Below are 15,629 nucleotides of genomic sequence, written 5' to 3' on the forward strand. Positions count from 1 at the left end.
CCCACCTCCACCAGCCTACGCTCTCACCCTGGTCCACCCCCTCTCTGTTGTCCATGTCCACAAGTCATTCACATATATTCTTCGCCTAATCCCTTCCCTTTCCTTCCACCCTTCCCCCTTCCCTCCTACAGCATCTATTTATAGATAATTATTATGCAAAAGACTATACTGGTACACAGGGACAGATAGCAGATAATGTGTAAAACAGGTCCCCTCTCCAAGGAGCTGAATGGGAAAGGACAGAGATGTACATGAAATCCTTAATGTAAAACTTTCAGTTTTCAGTAGAGTACCTTGAGCTATATTAACTGATGTAGACTCTGAGCGAAGAAACTCATTTAGTCTAACCACCTTTTTATATAGGAAAAAAGGAGTTTCTATTACTTAAGCCATGCAGTTAAATAGTGGCAAAGACAGAACCGAAGTATCTAATTCTAATCTAGGGTTAATTACTTATTTTACACATAAGACTTGACAATTTTTTTGTAACAGTACAGGACTGCCTAGGTTTGACTCTTAATTCTAACTATTTACTTACTGATTTCAGATAAGTTAGCTTCCCTCAGCCTCAGTCTCCTCATCTGCAAAATGGGAATAATTATAGCACCTACTAGACAGAGTTGTAAGGATAGAGATAATGAATGTGAAATATGTAGTACAGGGTCTGGCAAATAGTAAACATTTGCTGAGAGTATACTATTGTTTTCTCAGCATTTCAGTTTTCTTTTTTAAATACTAGTACAATAACTTCTATAATGACTAGAAATCTATAACAATATAATTGATGTTGCAAAAGATTAGAATTCTGATGTCAAATGCAGGTCATTAATTAATGAATGCATCTTCATATGAAGTTACGCTTCTATTACACTAATTTGTAGGTCTTAATTTATCCTCACTTAATATAATGTATGTGTACTCTTCTCTAAGGAAATACTGTTATTTTCACTGAATTTTATACTAGTAAAAACCATTACAGTTTATCCAATTGGAATTTCGTGTTTAGAAAGGCCACTATGAATGTATATAACGTCACTCTTAGGTTTGCGTTCCTGACCAGACAATTTGTCTGCAGAATACCGACAAGGAATAAAAATTTCTTGAAAGAGGCAGAGGCAACTAAAAGCTGACTTGGACTGTCCAGATTTCCATCAAGCTTATCTACTGAAATGTTATTAAGCCTCAGCCACAAGCTGGTCTTTCATTTTTATTAAAGTGACTTTTTCATTACAAAGCCAATATTTCACTGAACCTAACTTTTACAAAGATTGTCCTGATAGCAAAACTGGAAAGTGTTACAAATGTTCTTTATTTCTAGGAATATCAAATAATGACATTTGAGCATACACATTATTTTACCTCATACAGAAATATAGCAAAACTAAAAATTAGAAACTTACTTGTGCATCTGTGTTGATCCTATACATGTCTTCTTTGGCACCAAACGTCCTTTTACAATTGTCTAACCACTAAAGAAACAAGTAATGGTAAATTTTAATACAGTAATTGAACAATGACGTTGGTAATATAATAGCCTATGTGTATCAAACAAATGTAAAAGTTGACTTGAATTTCTAGGAATGGCTGTAGACACAGACTTTCATCTCCATCAGCGCCTCACTGTTTCTAGGCAACAAACCAAAGCAGGGGACACTGTCAGTGTGTCCAGATTTGCACACTCCTGAGCGCGTGCCAACGGACATGCTAAGAACGGTCTTCTATTCCAGGGACCAGCGGCGCTCCATGTCAGTGAAGAACATTCTGCATTTTGCAGGTTTTATTGAAAACCTTCACAATCCACACCTGACCTTTGTCTAAAGTACGATGGGGAAATGAAAGATGTGATTACCCTCAGGTCAATTTAATAAAGGCAACTTAGAATGAACCAGGTCCTATTGCTTATCAGGAGTATAATTCTCAGAAGACTGGTGTCAGTTTTAATTAGTGAAACAGAAAACAAAATCCATTTTAAATCTTATTTTTATTTCTTTTTTCTTCCTTTTTTTTGGACAGGAATGAATGACAAACATGTTATCACTGAAGAAAATTGGATATAGAAGCCAAATGTTCTCTCTCCTTATCCAGGGGCTATTCCTAAAGCTGGCTATTTATTTAAGGTACCTTTTCTTTGGTCAAATAAAAGGCAAATAATAGCATTGTGGTTTAATAGGGAAAATACACTGGAGTCATAGAATGTCCAAGTTCAAGTGAAAGCTACAAGCCTTCAAGTCAAGCTCCTAGGTTTTGACAGTTTGATATTATTAATACAGTATTATTGGTTCTTTTGACATTTGAGTTCTTTTCTATCCGGTGTGCTAGTTTAAACATAATACAGATACACGTGACAAAGCATTAGAACATTTTTCATTAGGGCTTTGAGAAAAAACCAGTAGCTACATTAAATTTACCCTTTGAAAATATTACAGTGCTATACAATTAAAATTCTCAATTGCAGCTTCGTGTTCTACATGCAAAGAATTAAAACTAGACCTCTCAGTTATTTCAGAAGAGCCGCTCTGACCTTATGTCGCTCTTACCCTGGCCCCCCAGCCTGCACCAGCCCTCACACTCTCTGCTTGGCAGCGTCTCTAAACGCCGGCATGTGGAGCTTTCCTGGTGCGATGCAGCTGCTGGCAGCCACTGTCAAAAGCTATCGGAAGACTTCCTTCTACCAGCAACATTCAGTCAACATCTGTCATGGAATTTGTACATAGTCTTTATTCACACAAAATGTTAAAATGCTTACACGCTTAATTATCATCACTAATCTAGCTCAATTTGTCCAAGTAAACTAATACATTTGGAAACAATAATTTCCATTGATTATTGAATGGCCTATTCTTACAAAATATTTTTTTATACTGTATGCCTAGTGATACGGCATTGGTGGGGGGCCACTACAGAAGTTAACTGTTTCTGATTTTTATTGTGTGAAAAATCAAGCCCCAACCCTGCAGCTCCAGGGCTACACGCTGTCTGAAAAGGGCAGGCCTCCGCCACCCCAGCCAGTGTCTACAGGACAAGCAGACAGTCATGTGCCCTCTACCCTCCAGTTCGCATCTAGTCAGTCTTCCAGTCATGGTGTTTCCTTCACTCAAGGCTCAAATGAAGGTTAAAATTTAACCTGAGAGACGTGGCCTCTGGGCATGAAGGAATAGCTCTAGAAGGCCTGTCCCTCAAGGACATCTGGAGAAGCTGACCATGAGCCAGGATTCAGGGAATAAGAGGAAAGCACAGAAGGGGGCCCTGTGTGGACCCCAGCGCTTCCTCTAAGGGGTTTACTACTCATGCTCCCTGGGCGTTTCTATGTGGAGGGCTCGGGCATCTCCGACTAGGTTTACTCGTAGGTATTTGATGTTTTCTTATTATAAATGGTACGTATTGCTGTAAAACCAACCACCCTAAAACTTAATGGCTTAAAATAGCAAGAGAAATCTAGTGTTGGCTGGGAGTTTCTTTTGGTTTAGCCTAGGGTCACTCAGTCTACAGTCCTGGGGTGGCTTGACTGGGGCTGGAAGGTCCACGCTGGTCTCACTTCATGCCTGGCAGTGCTGCCTGAGGGAGCTGGGGTGTCTCCATTCTCCCCTGCATGACCCTGCATGCTCCAGTAGACTGGAGCTCAAATAGCTTTTCAGGATTTATCCCACTTTACTCTCTGACCAGCATGGTGGCAGAAGTAGAAGCTGCAAAAAGCCTCTGAAGTGTTAGCCTCAAAACTGCACAGCAACATTTCTAAGTTTGGTCAGAAGAAGTCACAAGGCCATTCCAGACCGAGAGGCGGATGACCAACCCCATCTCCCGATGGAAGGAGCAGGGGTGTGGACTCGGAGGGGCAGCCTTCACCAGGGCTATGCCTGTGACAACCTACCGCAGCTTCTAGGGTAGGCAGCAGGCACCGCTGAAGAAACAAAAGGCACTAACCATAATGGAGAATAATGATAATATGGAATTGATTAAAATAAAAAACTTCTGTGTATTGAAAGATGCTATGAAGATAATGAAAACGCTAGTCACAGAGAGGAGGGAAAATTTGTAATACATATGCCCAATAGAAGGCCTGGGTTTAAAATAAAGAACTACACATCAATAAAACCATAAATAACTCATTTACAAAAGGGACATGGAATTTGAAGACACAGTTCACAAAATATCTAAATGGGGAGATATCTACATGAAAAAGTATTCAGGGGAAATACAAAATAATATCATGAAATGCTACCACACACCTACCATAATGAGTAAATGTTTAAAGTTGGCAATATCATGAGGTGGGCAAAGATATGAAGCAACGGTAACTCTTGTATACACTGCTCAAGAGGCTGTAAATGGATACAACCTCTTTTAGAAGAGTGCTTGGCAGAATCTGCTAGAGTTGAACATATGTATATCCCATGACCCAGCAATTCCACCCTTAAGATACTCAATAGCTATGAGACCATGTATGTGCAAAAGACAAGATCTGGTCACTTTACAAATATTGATGCAAGACCAGATCTTGCTCGTTTCTTTCCTGATGTTGAAAACTCCTCTTCTCCGATCTGTCGCTATTCTTTTAGTCCAAATATAAGATCCCTTTCTTTTTATAAGGGGAGAAAGACTCAATATAAGTATTTTCTCATACCATATTCACTCCCTAAAATAATCCCCCAACCTACAATTACCATCTGTCAAGGTCCTAGGTCATGTCTCTATTCTGTGAAGTTTCCTATTAGTCCAAATAACCTTTCTTTAAAAATCATGGTGCGGCATTGGTTTTCTGTTAGCTTTGTACAATTCCCGGGAAGTCTCTTTCACTGCTAGTACTTTTTATTTATAGTTATAACTTAAGTGACACTTTTGTCACTAAGCATTCATATATAGTATTTGTGCCTTATATTCTTATCTGGACTATTAAAGGAGTAAGAACCAGGTTTTATAGTTCATTTTTTCATAGGCCTTTACATGTGATAGATACTTAATACTTATTAATGAAAGACCATCTATTCTAGGGAAAAAAATGTCTACTACTTACAGTTGTGTGGAAAGAAAAAGCACTTTTTTCTTTTAAGTTTTTTCTGCCCCTGCTAGTTGGAAGTTCCTCTCAGGGAACAGGTTTCCGAGCTTTGCCATGCAGACTGGAGCTGAAGAAGCGTTCCTTAGGTAATAGTCATAACCTACTACATGCTATTTCTGCCCACGTGCACACACACCTCACAGGAAAAAGATCACAACTCTGGCTCAGGTGGCAGATTTTCTAGATCACAATATCATTATTCTCAGAGGCGCACTTTTATTTCCCCTCTTGCAGTATGGACAGCAACTATATGGTCTCCACATGGAAACTTAAAAGTATAGTTTTTCCATTGTGCTCTTAGCCAATTTCTATAAGCCAGAGATAGGAATTCGCTGTTCTCAGTAAAACCCAAAGTCAAGTGCTAAGAGGTCCTCCCTTCTAGTTCAGCTATTCAGCTGCCAGGTTAACACTTCCAGTGTCAAATGCAAGCTACTCTTCAGGTCCTGTGCCCATGTGTTAATTGGACTGTGTGCTTACTTGGTGTTGAGTTGTATGATTTCTTTATATTTTTTTTGATATTAACCTCCTGTTGGAGCTGTTGTTCGCAAATATATTCTCCCATTCTGTTGGTTGCCTTTTCATTTTGTTGGCAGTTTCCTTTGCTGTGCAAAAGCTTTTTAGTTGGATATAGTCCTACTCACTTCTCCCAAGAAGACAGACGAATGGCCAACAGATATATGAAAAGATGCTCAACTTAGTGAAGCGAAATGCAAATCAAAACTGCAATGGGATATAGCCTCCACACCTGTTGGAATGTCTATTATCAACAAGCCAGGTAATAACAAGTGTTGGAGAGGTTGTGGAGAAAAAGGGACCCTCATTCACTGCTGGTGGGAATGTAAACTGGTACATAAATGCATTGTTCATTGCAGCATTATTCCTGGTGGCCAAGACATGGAAACAACCAAAGTGTCTTTTGATAGAGGACTGGAAAAAAAGATGTGGTACCTATATACAATGGAATGCTACTCAGCCATAGGAAAAGATGAAATACTGCCATTTGTAACAACATGGATGGACATTGAGACTATCACGCTAAGGAAAATACATCAGTCAGAAAAAGCTAAGAACCATATGATTTCACTCATGCGTGGGATATAAAACTGAAACTCATAGACACAGACAACAACAGTATGGTGGTTACCAGAGAGAAGGGGGTGGAGGGTGGTAAAGAGGACCAAACAGAAGGTGACAGAGGGTGATCTGACTTTGGGCGGTGGGTACACAATGCAATGTACAGATCATGCATGTATCATGGAAATGTACACCTGAAACCTATATAATCTTATTAACCAATGTTATCCTAATAAATTTAATTAATGGAAAAATAAACAGGTAGAAGAAATTGGAGGGGGGAAGGAAAAGGCAAACAACTCTTTTCATAGAGTAAAAACAGACTAACCTGTTCAGCTGCTTCTCTTTTGGCATTGTAGGTATCCAGGTGTTCTTGCAACTCCAAAACACTGAACTTCAGTGTTTCTAGCAAATCACATGACATCAGCTGTCAAATCAGAAACACATTGATTCAGGTTACTGCTTCTGGTTGCAATCAGGAGACCAACGACTTTTGGGTCATGAATTTCTGGTATTTGGTCTATGGCCCAACTTGGTGCCAGTGTCCCACGCTAAGGGCTGACCTTTCACTGAAACAGAGTAAGAATCAAGTGGGATCTCCAGGATGTCGGCAAGGACTAGCGGGCCTTCAGATGATTTAAAAAACCAGCTCAGGCAAGAAATGGCATGTCAGACCAGCATATACCTCAAAAGCGATACTTCTGAAGCTTCTTAAACCTTGGTTTCTTTAAATATCTTACTATATAATGTAGGGATGTGGTAGGAAAAAAGGTGGATAGACCAAGGAGCTCTGGGTTCTTAATGGGGGAGGTCTAGCCCTCCCCTACCCACTTGTATTCAGGAATCATGAAAAAAGTACACATCCACAGGGCGTGATTTGTTAGCTTCCTCACCTAGGACTCTGTAGAAGGGGAGGGCAGGGAGGGGTTACAGTCAGAAATAGTCACAAGGCACTGCGTATAGTATACTAGTGTACTAGTATAGTATAATATACCTGATATTTATAATCAGGTTGAAAATATGAACCTTTACATTTTAAAATGCTGAATTACCTTTTAAATAGCCTACTTATTGGATGATGCCATTCAAATTTAGTCTTTATAATGAACCCTCATGTAAAAACTTACTGTTTCAGCATCCACAAAGACTGTTGGGCATTCTGAACACATCATCATCACTTCCAATGAACTTTTAAATTTGGAACCAATGCGTTGCAGACTCTCGCCAAGGAAGCTGACTGCTTCATTAGTTATGTCTCCAAACTTTCTTTGAATTGTCTGTGGAGAAAAACATATGAAAAAGTTTAGTATTTCCTAAGAAGGCCTCTTTTCCTCTCTAAGTAAAGAAGCAGAATTTATCAATTAGGGCAATGTTTTCTTTTAAAATACTGTAGCAATATATAGAATCCTAATAACTGATTTGTAAAGCCATGTTTTTAGGCATTTCTTTAATAAATGTTAACTTCTAAAAATCATTAAATATTTATAAAACAGTATTGCTGAATAAAGAAACTATGACACATGCCACTCAACACCCTCCATTCCTGAGGCTTTTTATTTATTTACTTTTTTGAGGAGAGACATTAGGAATATACCCTGGAAACAAAGGCCTCACATTTCTGAGGAATTAGCTCTTCTAAAGTTAAAGTTGTAACTGAAAAAAAAAAAAAAATTGGTAAATGTAATTTATTATCCTTGGCTATGCGGCTGCCATCTGACTTTAATTAAAATCATAAAAATGCATTAAGAGTAATAGCTTCTCAAAACTCATGAATATTCATTCACATAAAACAATCAGATAATGTTAGAGCCATAGTAGCACTCAATGCAAATCAAAACTGGATTAGAATATATTATTACTAGTACAATAATTATACAAATAGTTAATGTGTACCTACATGTATATGTGTAGCGCTGCTAGGTGTCATTATGATTAAAAAAAAAAAAAGCCTAACACACAATCTTGGGCATCAAGGAATTTAGAATGCCAAAAGAAAGAAAAGAAAATAAACAGAAAATCAAGTAGCAACGCGAAAAGTACAGAATTTGGTAAATGTGCCAATTAATGAGCAGCCAAGAACTTCCAGGAGGGACAGACTGGAGGCTGGAACGGTTGGAAAAGCTCCAAGAGGAGCGAAATTCACGCAGCTAGGGCGGAAATGCAGTGGGCAGGGCAGAGGGTGACCACTTAAATGGTGGCATTTCTCAGTGCCTAAGTTTCCCTCGCTACAGAATGTTAAAAATATATTTACTTTCCACAGGTTTGTTGTAAGAATAAATACTTAACGTAAAGAGTTTAGCATAGTGCCTAGCATGTAGTGAGCGCTCAATAAATGTTGGCTTGTTATTATTTGTAGGATTGGAAGCAACCTTAGCTAATTTTTTTAAGGTTCTCACATAGTAATAAAAGTACTAATTAATTTAGCATTTAAATTGTTTTATGATATTGACTGTAAGCTCCCTGAAGGCAGGGACCATGCTTTTATTTCTTTGGTGTCCCTCGTGGAGCCTAGTATACTAGAGGAAACTTGTTGTTGTTTTGAAGTTTTATTCTAATTACCTTAAGGGAGATATCTGTAGTAATCATTGCTTAAAGCACCAGCAGCGGTATAATGTCACAGTGTAAATTTAGTAATATCACTCTCTAAGGAAAAAAATTTTTTTTGAAGATTTTATTTATGTATTTATTTTTAGAGAGAGGGGAAGGGAGGGACAAAGAGAGGGAGAGAAATGTCGATGTGCGAGAGATACATCAGTCACTTGCCTCCACACGCCCCAACTGCGGACCTGGCCTGCAACCCGGGTGTGTGCCCTGACCAGGAATCAAACTGGCAACGCTTTGGTTTGTGGTACAATGCCCAACCCACTGAACCATATCAGGGAAGGAAAAAAATTTTTTTGAAGAAAATCAGTGAGAATATTAAAAAATGAGATACTGATTTTAGACCAAAAAACCATAACTGTATCAGGTAACAATAACATCAACTCAGAAACATTAATCCTCACCGACCTGAAAGAGCCTGGAAAACACATGGAACGTAAACACGGCACAGGATCCATCGGAGTCAGACAGCATCTGGTTGACATGGCAGCGCCAGGCCTCCTCCTCATCATCATAGGCCACCGGCTGAAAAGCGGCTATTATGGCAGAAAGAAATGGTGATGGTAGAGGGGATGTCTGCACTTCTGGGAAGCCATCTTGCTCTTCTTCATCTTGACTGTTAACACAAATACCGCAGTAATCATAATACTATCTTAACAGAATAGACTCGATTACTTAGAATAGTTTTAGTTGTCCAGTATAGATTATTTTTATGAATGCACACCAAACTAAACTTTGTAAGAAAGCATGAATAAGCATAAATAAGCAGATTTCCGTGTTCCTTCTACTTAGCACTTTGGAATTAAAAATCCAATTTCATGTGACTACCTTAACACAACACAAGTCCTATGATGTGCCAGCGGTATGGACTAATTTCAGTAATGGCTATGAATAATTCATATTGAAATGTTTTCATTTTACATAAACAAACTCACAGAATAGACAACAGAATGGTGGTTACCAGAGAGGAAGAAGGGTGAAGGAGGATGAACTGGGTAAAGATGTAAAATATATGGTAACAGAAAAAAAGGAGACTTTTGGTGGTGAACATGCAAGAGTAGACAGAGAACAAATTATAATGTTGTACTACCTGAAATTTATATAATGTTAAACAATGTTACCTCAATAAATTAAAAAAAAAAAAAAGACTTTCATTTTAAATGGTCAATTCTGGAGGTCCAAATTGATGGTGATAACATTTAAAAAGTTTTGGCCATATGTTTTTCTGTTGAGGGCAGAGTTAGGTGCTTTAGATCGACTGTTTCATTCAGTCTTCACAGCAGCTTTATGAGGGCTGGGTATTATCATTATCTCAATTTTCTCAAGGGAGAAAAACATTTAGGGAGGTTAAATAATGTACTTAAATTTTGGGTAGGAAATGACAGCATCAGAATTTGAACCCAGGACTATAGGTCCAAACCCCACAATAAAAAACTTGACCCACAGCGCAAGCTCAGCTGTTTCAGTGAGCACATACTGTGTGCTTAGCAGTATGGCAACAGCGGATTCCACTCAAAAGAAACATAAGACCTAGCCATTTTCATTAAGGAATTTATAATCCCAACAGATGATAACACAAATGAAACAATAAAAAAAGACAAGGATGTGATTGGGTTGGACAGTCTACAAAGAAGTGTGTAACTCTGGGTCTTGAAGACAAAAACGAGCTTGAATCAGACACTCCATGGAGAAATGTGTTACTCAGGGTTTTAGAATGGCCCGTTCCACATTACAAGGCAGCTCTGTTAGACTTTACGGACATTATGGAGTGATTCATGTAGGAGAGGGATCTGAGTAAAGGTTGGGAGAAAAGATAAAAATGAAGTAGCCATTCGAAGTGAAAAGTTAAATTATACCTCAAAAAGTTTAATTTTTAAAATGTCACTGTGGTGATTGATTTGAACAAAATGTACCCTGTAAGCCTAATGTTTCTCCATAAACAGCAGGGATGCTCTATTCTATTTCAGTTTTAGTACTTGGCTAAAGTCAACTATTTGGCTTCAGCCTTTTAGAAAGACACATATCTGGATATCTACCTCCATGTCATTTCTGTCACCTCTGAACTTGTGTGCGATCAGTGAATGAGGAACTGCATAGGCTACTGTCATATCCAAATCAAAGATATGAACAAGGTGTTATTACTATTTGAGTGTACACTTTCAAATATAGGGAAGCAGTCTAGATATACTAAGAGTGAAAAATTTTCTCATATATTGCATATGTTAAAACTCTATTATCACTTGAACTATAATTGAATAATTTCTATTGCAAGAGTAATACTGACATACTTGATTACTAAATACATATTAATTTTTGTGTAAAAATGATTGTTATGAAGCTTCAAACTGTTGACTAGAGAAATGTTTAAAAGGAACAGTCTAGCCCTAGCTGGTGTGGTTCAGCTGGTTGGAGAGTCATCCCACTGACTAAAAGGTTGAGAGTTTGATTCCCAGTTAGGGCACATACCCAGACTGTAGGTTTAGTCACCCTGGTTGGGGTGTGTATGAGAAGGCAACTGTTCGATTTTCCCTCTCGTATCGATGTCTCTCTTTCTCTCTCCCTCTTCCTTCCTCTCTCTCTTAAAAGTAATGAAAAAATGTCCTTGGGTGAGGATTTAAAAAAAAAAGTTAAAAGGAACAGTCTAACACCTTGACAGTACTAAGACATCATCACTTCTGCCCATTACATGTCCGACTTGAAAAATCTGACCACCGATAACGAAACCGTGAAATGACTTTTTGATATATTTCAGGTTTATTCTGGTATCACAGAAGTTCATTCCATGATTTTGATACTTGGATCTGGCTGTGGCCCAATATTGATTTTAACATTTGGCTATTAGGCAGTCTGCCAAAATAGGTTGCCAAAATAGGTATTTGCTGTGCTTCAAAATATGTAATGCCACTTACAATGCTTTGAGAAATCCCTATTTATTTTACTTTAAGTGAATATTAATAACAAAATAAACCCATCACAGTAAGCTTTAAAAAAGAAGACAGTATGATTCTAGACTAAAACATACACAGAAATGAAAGTAACTAAACTGGGATAAAGGGTCATATTTGGGAGGGGATGGGATACAAGACACCATCTCACGAAAGTGTTTGTGAGACTGTATTCTCACCTAGACAGTCCAGAAAAATCAGCTTCTTCTTCTTCACATCGTTCATCTAGTTCTTTCAAAGCTAAGGTAACATCTTCTTCGCAGACTGACTCTGGGTAGCTTTCAGGAGCTAGAGGCTCTGGCATGTCAGTTTCCTCTAAATCAAGAATTCCTTGACACACAAGAGAATCCTGCTGTTCCTGAATTATATATGACCCTTCATCTTCAAAGGCTGTAATAACCTGGTCCTCCTTTAATACTGAACTCGTATCCTGTAAAAACAATAATTTTTTATGGACTTTAATAACATTAAAATGGATAATTTTATCAACATAGAATAAATGACTATTTCCATCAATATAGAACTATTTTATTAAGTGGTCTTCATTTATATGGTTTAATTTTTGTAGTTTTTGGACTCTGATCATATAAAATTGTTCTTTAAAAAATAGTCCCAGTTTTTAAAAAATCTGAAGTTAATATGTATCACCTATTAACACATAGAAACATCAAAGAGTTCTCTTAATAGGATTTAGGTGTTTATTTAGAAAAACATTCTTTGGTAAAGTATCTTCTCTCATACATAGTCTAATTCTACTAAGAGGTTTATATTGCTACAAATTCTCTCTCCTATGAAATGTCATTTCTTTCATTACACCAGAACATTTATATCCAGTAAATTCTGGATATAAGGAAAGTGGGCAAGGTCATTGAAAACAGTGAATCCACGGGTCCTGTTGGGCTGCCCATGAGTCAAGAACAGGTTCTGACCAATCAGGAGGGTTCTGAGCTGAAACAATGATGGTTCAGGTCTTGTGGGTGTCCATGAGCTGAATACTTGTGATGTGAGTTTTCAGTAGTAAGGCCATAATACTTCATTTCCTCAGTGAGTTGCAGTTTAGAAAACACTGGGAAATTTTAGACTGTTTTATTTTTGAAAATTAAATGAATTGCAAACTCATTTATCAAATAGGATTATTGCACTCTTCTAACCCCCAGCAAATGATAATGAAAGTTTGCACGGATATTCATTTAATCAGTTTGAAAATAAGCACTATTGGTTCCTTACAGTTTTAGGAGTAAAGATCAGCTTCTTTTAGTACTTAGACCTAAGTAACTACATAGTTTTACAGTAGGTTCTTAATCTTTTTTTAATGGATAAAAATAGAATTTTCCTTCCAAAATATTAAAAGTGGAAGTCAGAACCCTTGACCTTTGACCACCAGCCTGGGCTTTAATTTATTTATCTGTAAAATTCATTTATATAATAAAAAGGATTTTGTCCAGATTCTGGGCTGGGTGCTCTGAGATAAATGACTAACAAAAATTACCTTACAATCTAATAATGGGGTTGGGAAAATATGCAAATGACAATAATACAGAATGAGGTGAGAAGAAGGTAAACATCACATGCAATATACAAAAAAGCTGCTGGTACTCAGAGAAGGGCAAGATGACGCCCGGCGGGAGGAAGCGCGTTGGGCTGCGACAAAGACGGGGCAGAGGCAGTGCTGTGCCATGAATGTTTCTGTCCTCCCGAAGTTCACGACTTGAAGCCCGAAGCCCCCCTGAGATGGTACTGGGAGGTGGAGCCTTTGGGAGGTGATTAGGTCATGAGAGTGGCGCTCTCACCCCGGGCTCAGTGCCCCTGTAGGAGGCCAGAGAGCTAGCGAGCTCTTTTTCTACCACCTGAGGGCACAGCAAGAAAACAGCCACCTGCTCCCAGGAAAAGGGACCTTGCCAGGCCATTAATTGGCTGGCACCTTGATCCTGGATTTCTTCGCCTCCAGAATTGTGAGAAATACCACATTTCCATTGTTGATAAGCTTCCCAGTTTATAAGCTAAGATTGATAGTATTTCGGGACAAATGAATTAGAAGTCATCAAAGGCACAGAAATATGGCAAAAGAATACAAAGTGTACATGAAGGGACTAAGTCTTCACAGAATAATACTTTAACTTCTATTCCAACACAGTCAAAGGTTTCCCCCTGAAATTTTCTTTTTTAATGATTTGACCACTAAAGAGGAAAGCATTAGTTATTTGGAAAGATGGTTTATGTGATAGTCCTAGAGACATTTCTATACCTAGAGTTTTTATTGGCGGTAATTTTTCCTCCTATATCAATTTAAACGTATCAGGTCAAAATAATCCATCAAACTTCTTAGTTTAATGCCCTCATTTTTCATTAGTCATTTGTTCTTAAATATCATTTTAAGATTGATGTTTTATCTGTAGCTATTATTATAACACATGCTAAATTTTTTTTAAAAGATTTTATTTTTTTTCAAGAGGAGAAAGAGAGGAAGAGAAACATCAACGTATAAAACATCAATCGGTTGCCTCTCATATGCATCTCGACCAGGGACCGAACCCACAACCCAGGCACGTGCACCGCCAGAAATCAAATTGGCAACCTTTCAGTTTGTGAAACAATGCCTAGCCAACTGAGCCACATGGGTCAGGGCTGAATTTTTCTGTAACACCTAGATTTCATGAAGAGAATGTTTTTGGGTTCATGGAATGGATTCTAGGTTTATACTTGTAGAGTATGAAAATCAGATTTTCTTATTAGACAAATGAGCACGTGCCCACACACACACACACACACACATACACACACACACACACAGTTATATTATAAAATCCAATACCTATAATGAATATTCCTGTCATCCATAAACTGGCCTCTAAATTATAAATACTAGAAGAAATCCTCTGTAAAGGTTTCTCTAATAAACATAAGTTCAGAATTTAATCCCTTCTAGAACCCAGAAGTTTCTGTCATCACATACTTTAGCCTATTGTTTTATCTTCCTGGTATTAACATCATTTAAGAGAAAAATATTGAAACAAACATTTCTGGGGATGAGTTTTTTCCTTTATTCATAAACGATATTAAAGTTAATTATATTCCTCATTATAAGCAGTGGTATCACTGCTTTAAGAGATAGAGTTATGGTTTTACTTCAATATCTTGGTGCTTTCATACTTTTTAAAAATGGGGGCAATTTGGCTTCATTTGACATTATTAGACACAGTGAGAAAACCTTATTAGGCCAACATATCCAACAGATACAAACTTTTATTATTCTCTTGTGGGCAGCATTCTTTTAGGTGATGGTTTTAATGTCAATAGAACTTTTCTAATTGAAATACTATGGTTTAAAAATATCTCCTTCATTCTTATCCACCAGTTCACAAAGTTTATAATAAAAATGAAACCCACTACTGTGAAAGGAAAAAAATCTAGTAAACTAAAGTGTTCTTCCTTTAGGAAAGAGAAGTATCCTCAGGGCCTTCGAGGTAAGCCCATTCCATATTGTTAGATGAATGAATGCCCATCTGAAATAACACAATTTCCAATATATTATATGGAAATACATGAATTTCCAATAAAAATAAATTATCCCTAGGAAGTAGTTTACTATGACTGTAGCTTTTTAATAACCAAAAACATAAAAGTTTCATAGTTGTTAAATAACATTAAAACAAACAACCAGGAAGCATACTGCTTTTCTTAAGAATGTATTTCTAGTATCAGTCTCCTGTTTCCATTGTTCTAAGGAGAATGTTAACTAGTAGCCCATGCCCACTTAACAAGCCTCCAGACAACCGAAAGGAACAGTCATCTACTTAAGGTGCATGTCTACATCCTGTCGGTTCTCTCCTGTACTAGTTTCTCACATTCAAGAACTTGGTCTCAGTTCAGGTTCTCCTTATCTCTTGCTAATATTCTTTTTATTTTTTATTTTTAAATCATGTTTACTCTACTACAGTTGTCTCAATTTTTCCCCC

The 15,629-nt window shown here is 37.6% G+C and overlaps 1 protein-coding gene across 1 annotated transcript in view; it reads right to left on the bottom strand.

The window, feature by feature from the left end:
- Positions 1-15,629, bottom strand: part of FRYL (FRY like transcription coactivator) — a 148,507-nt gene that overhangs the window by 6,255 nt on the left and 126,623 nt on the right. The window contains exons 54-58 of the mRNA XM_054582148.1: positions 11,853-12,103; positions 9,137-9,344; positions 7,255-7,404; positions 6,456-6,554; positions 1,401-1,469 (exon numbers count right to left, since the gene is read on the bottom strand). Of these exons, the coding sequence (XP_054438123.1) occupies positions 1,401-1,469; positions 6,456-6,554; positions 7,255-7,404; positions 9,137-9,344; positions 11,853-12,103 (777 nt within the window). The remainder of the gene's footprint in view (positions 1-1,400; positions 1,470-6,455; positions 6,555-7,254; positions 7,405-9,136; positions 9,345-11,852; positions 12,104-15,629) is intronic.

This window comes from Pteronotus mesoamericanus, unplaced genomic scaffold (assembly GCF_021234165.1).
Source record: "Pteronotus mesoamericanus isolate MK-2021 breed Mesoamerican mustached bat unplaced genomic scaffold, CSHL_Meso_final contig_68, whole genome shotgun sequence".
NCBI classification, from domain to species: domain Eukaryota; kingdom Metazoa; phylum Chordata; class Mammalia; order Chiroptera; family Mormoopidae; genus Pteronotus; species Pteronotus mesoamericanus.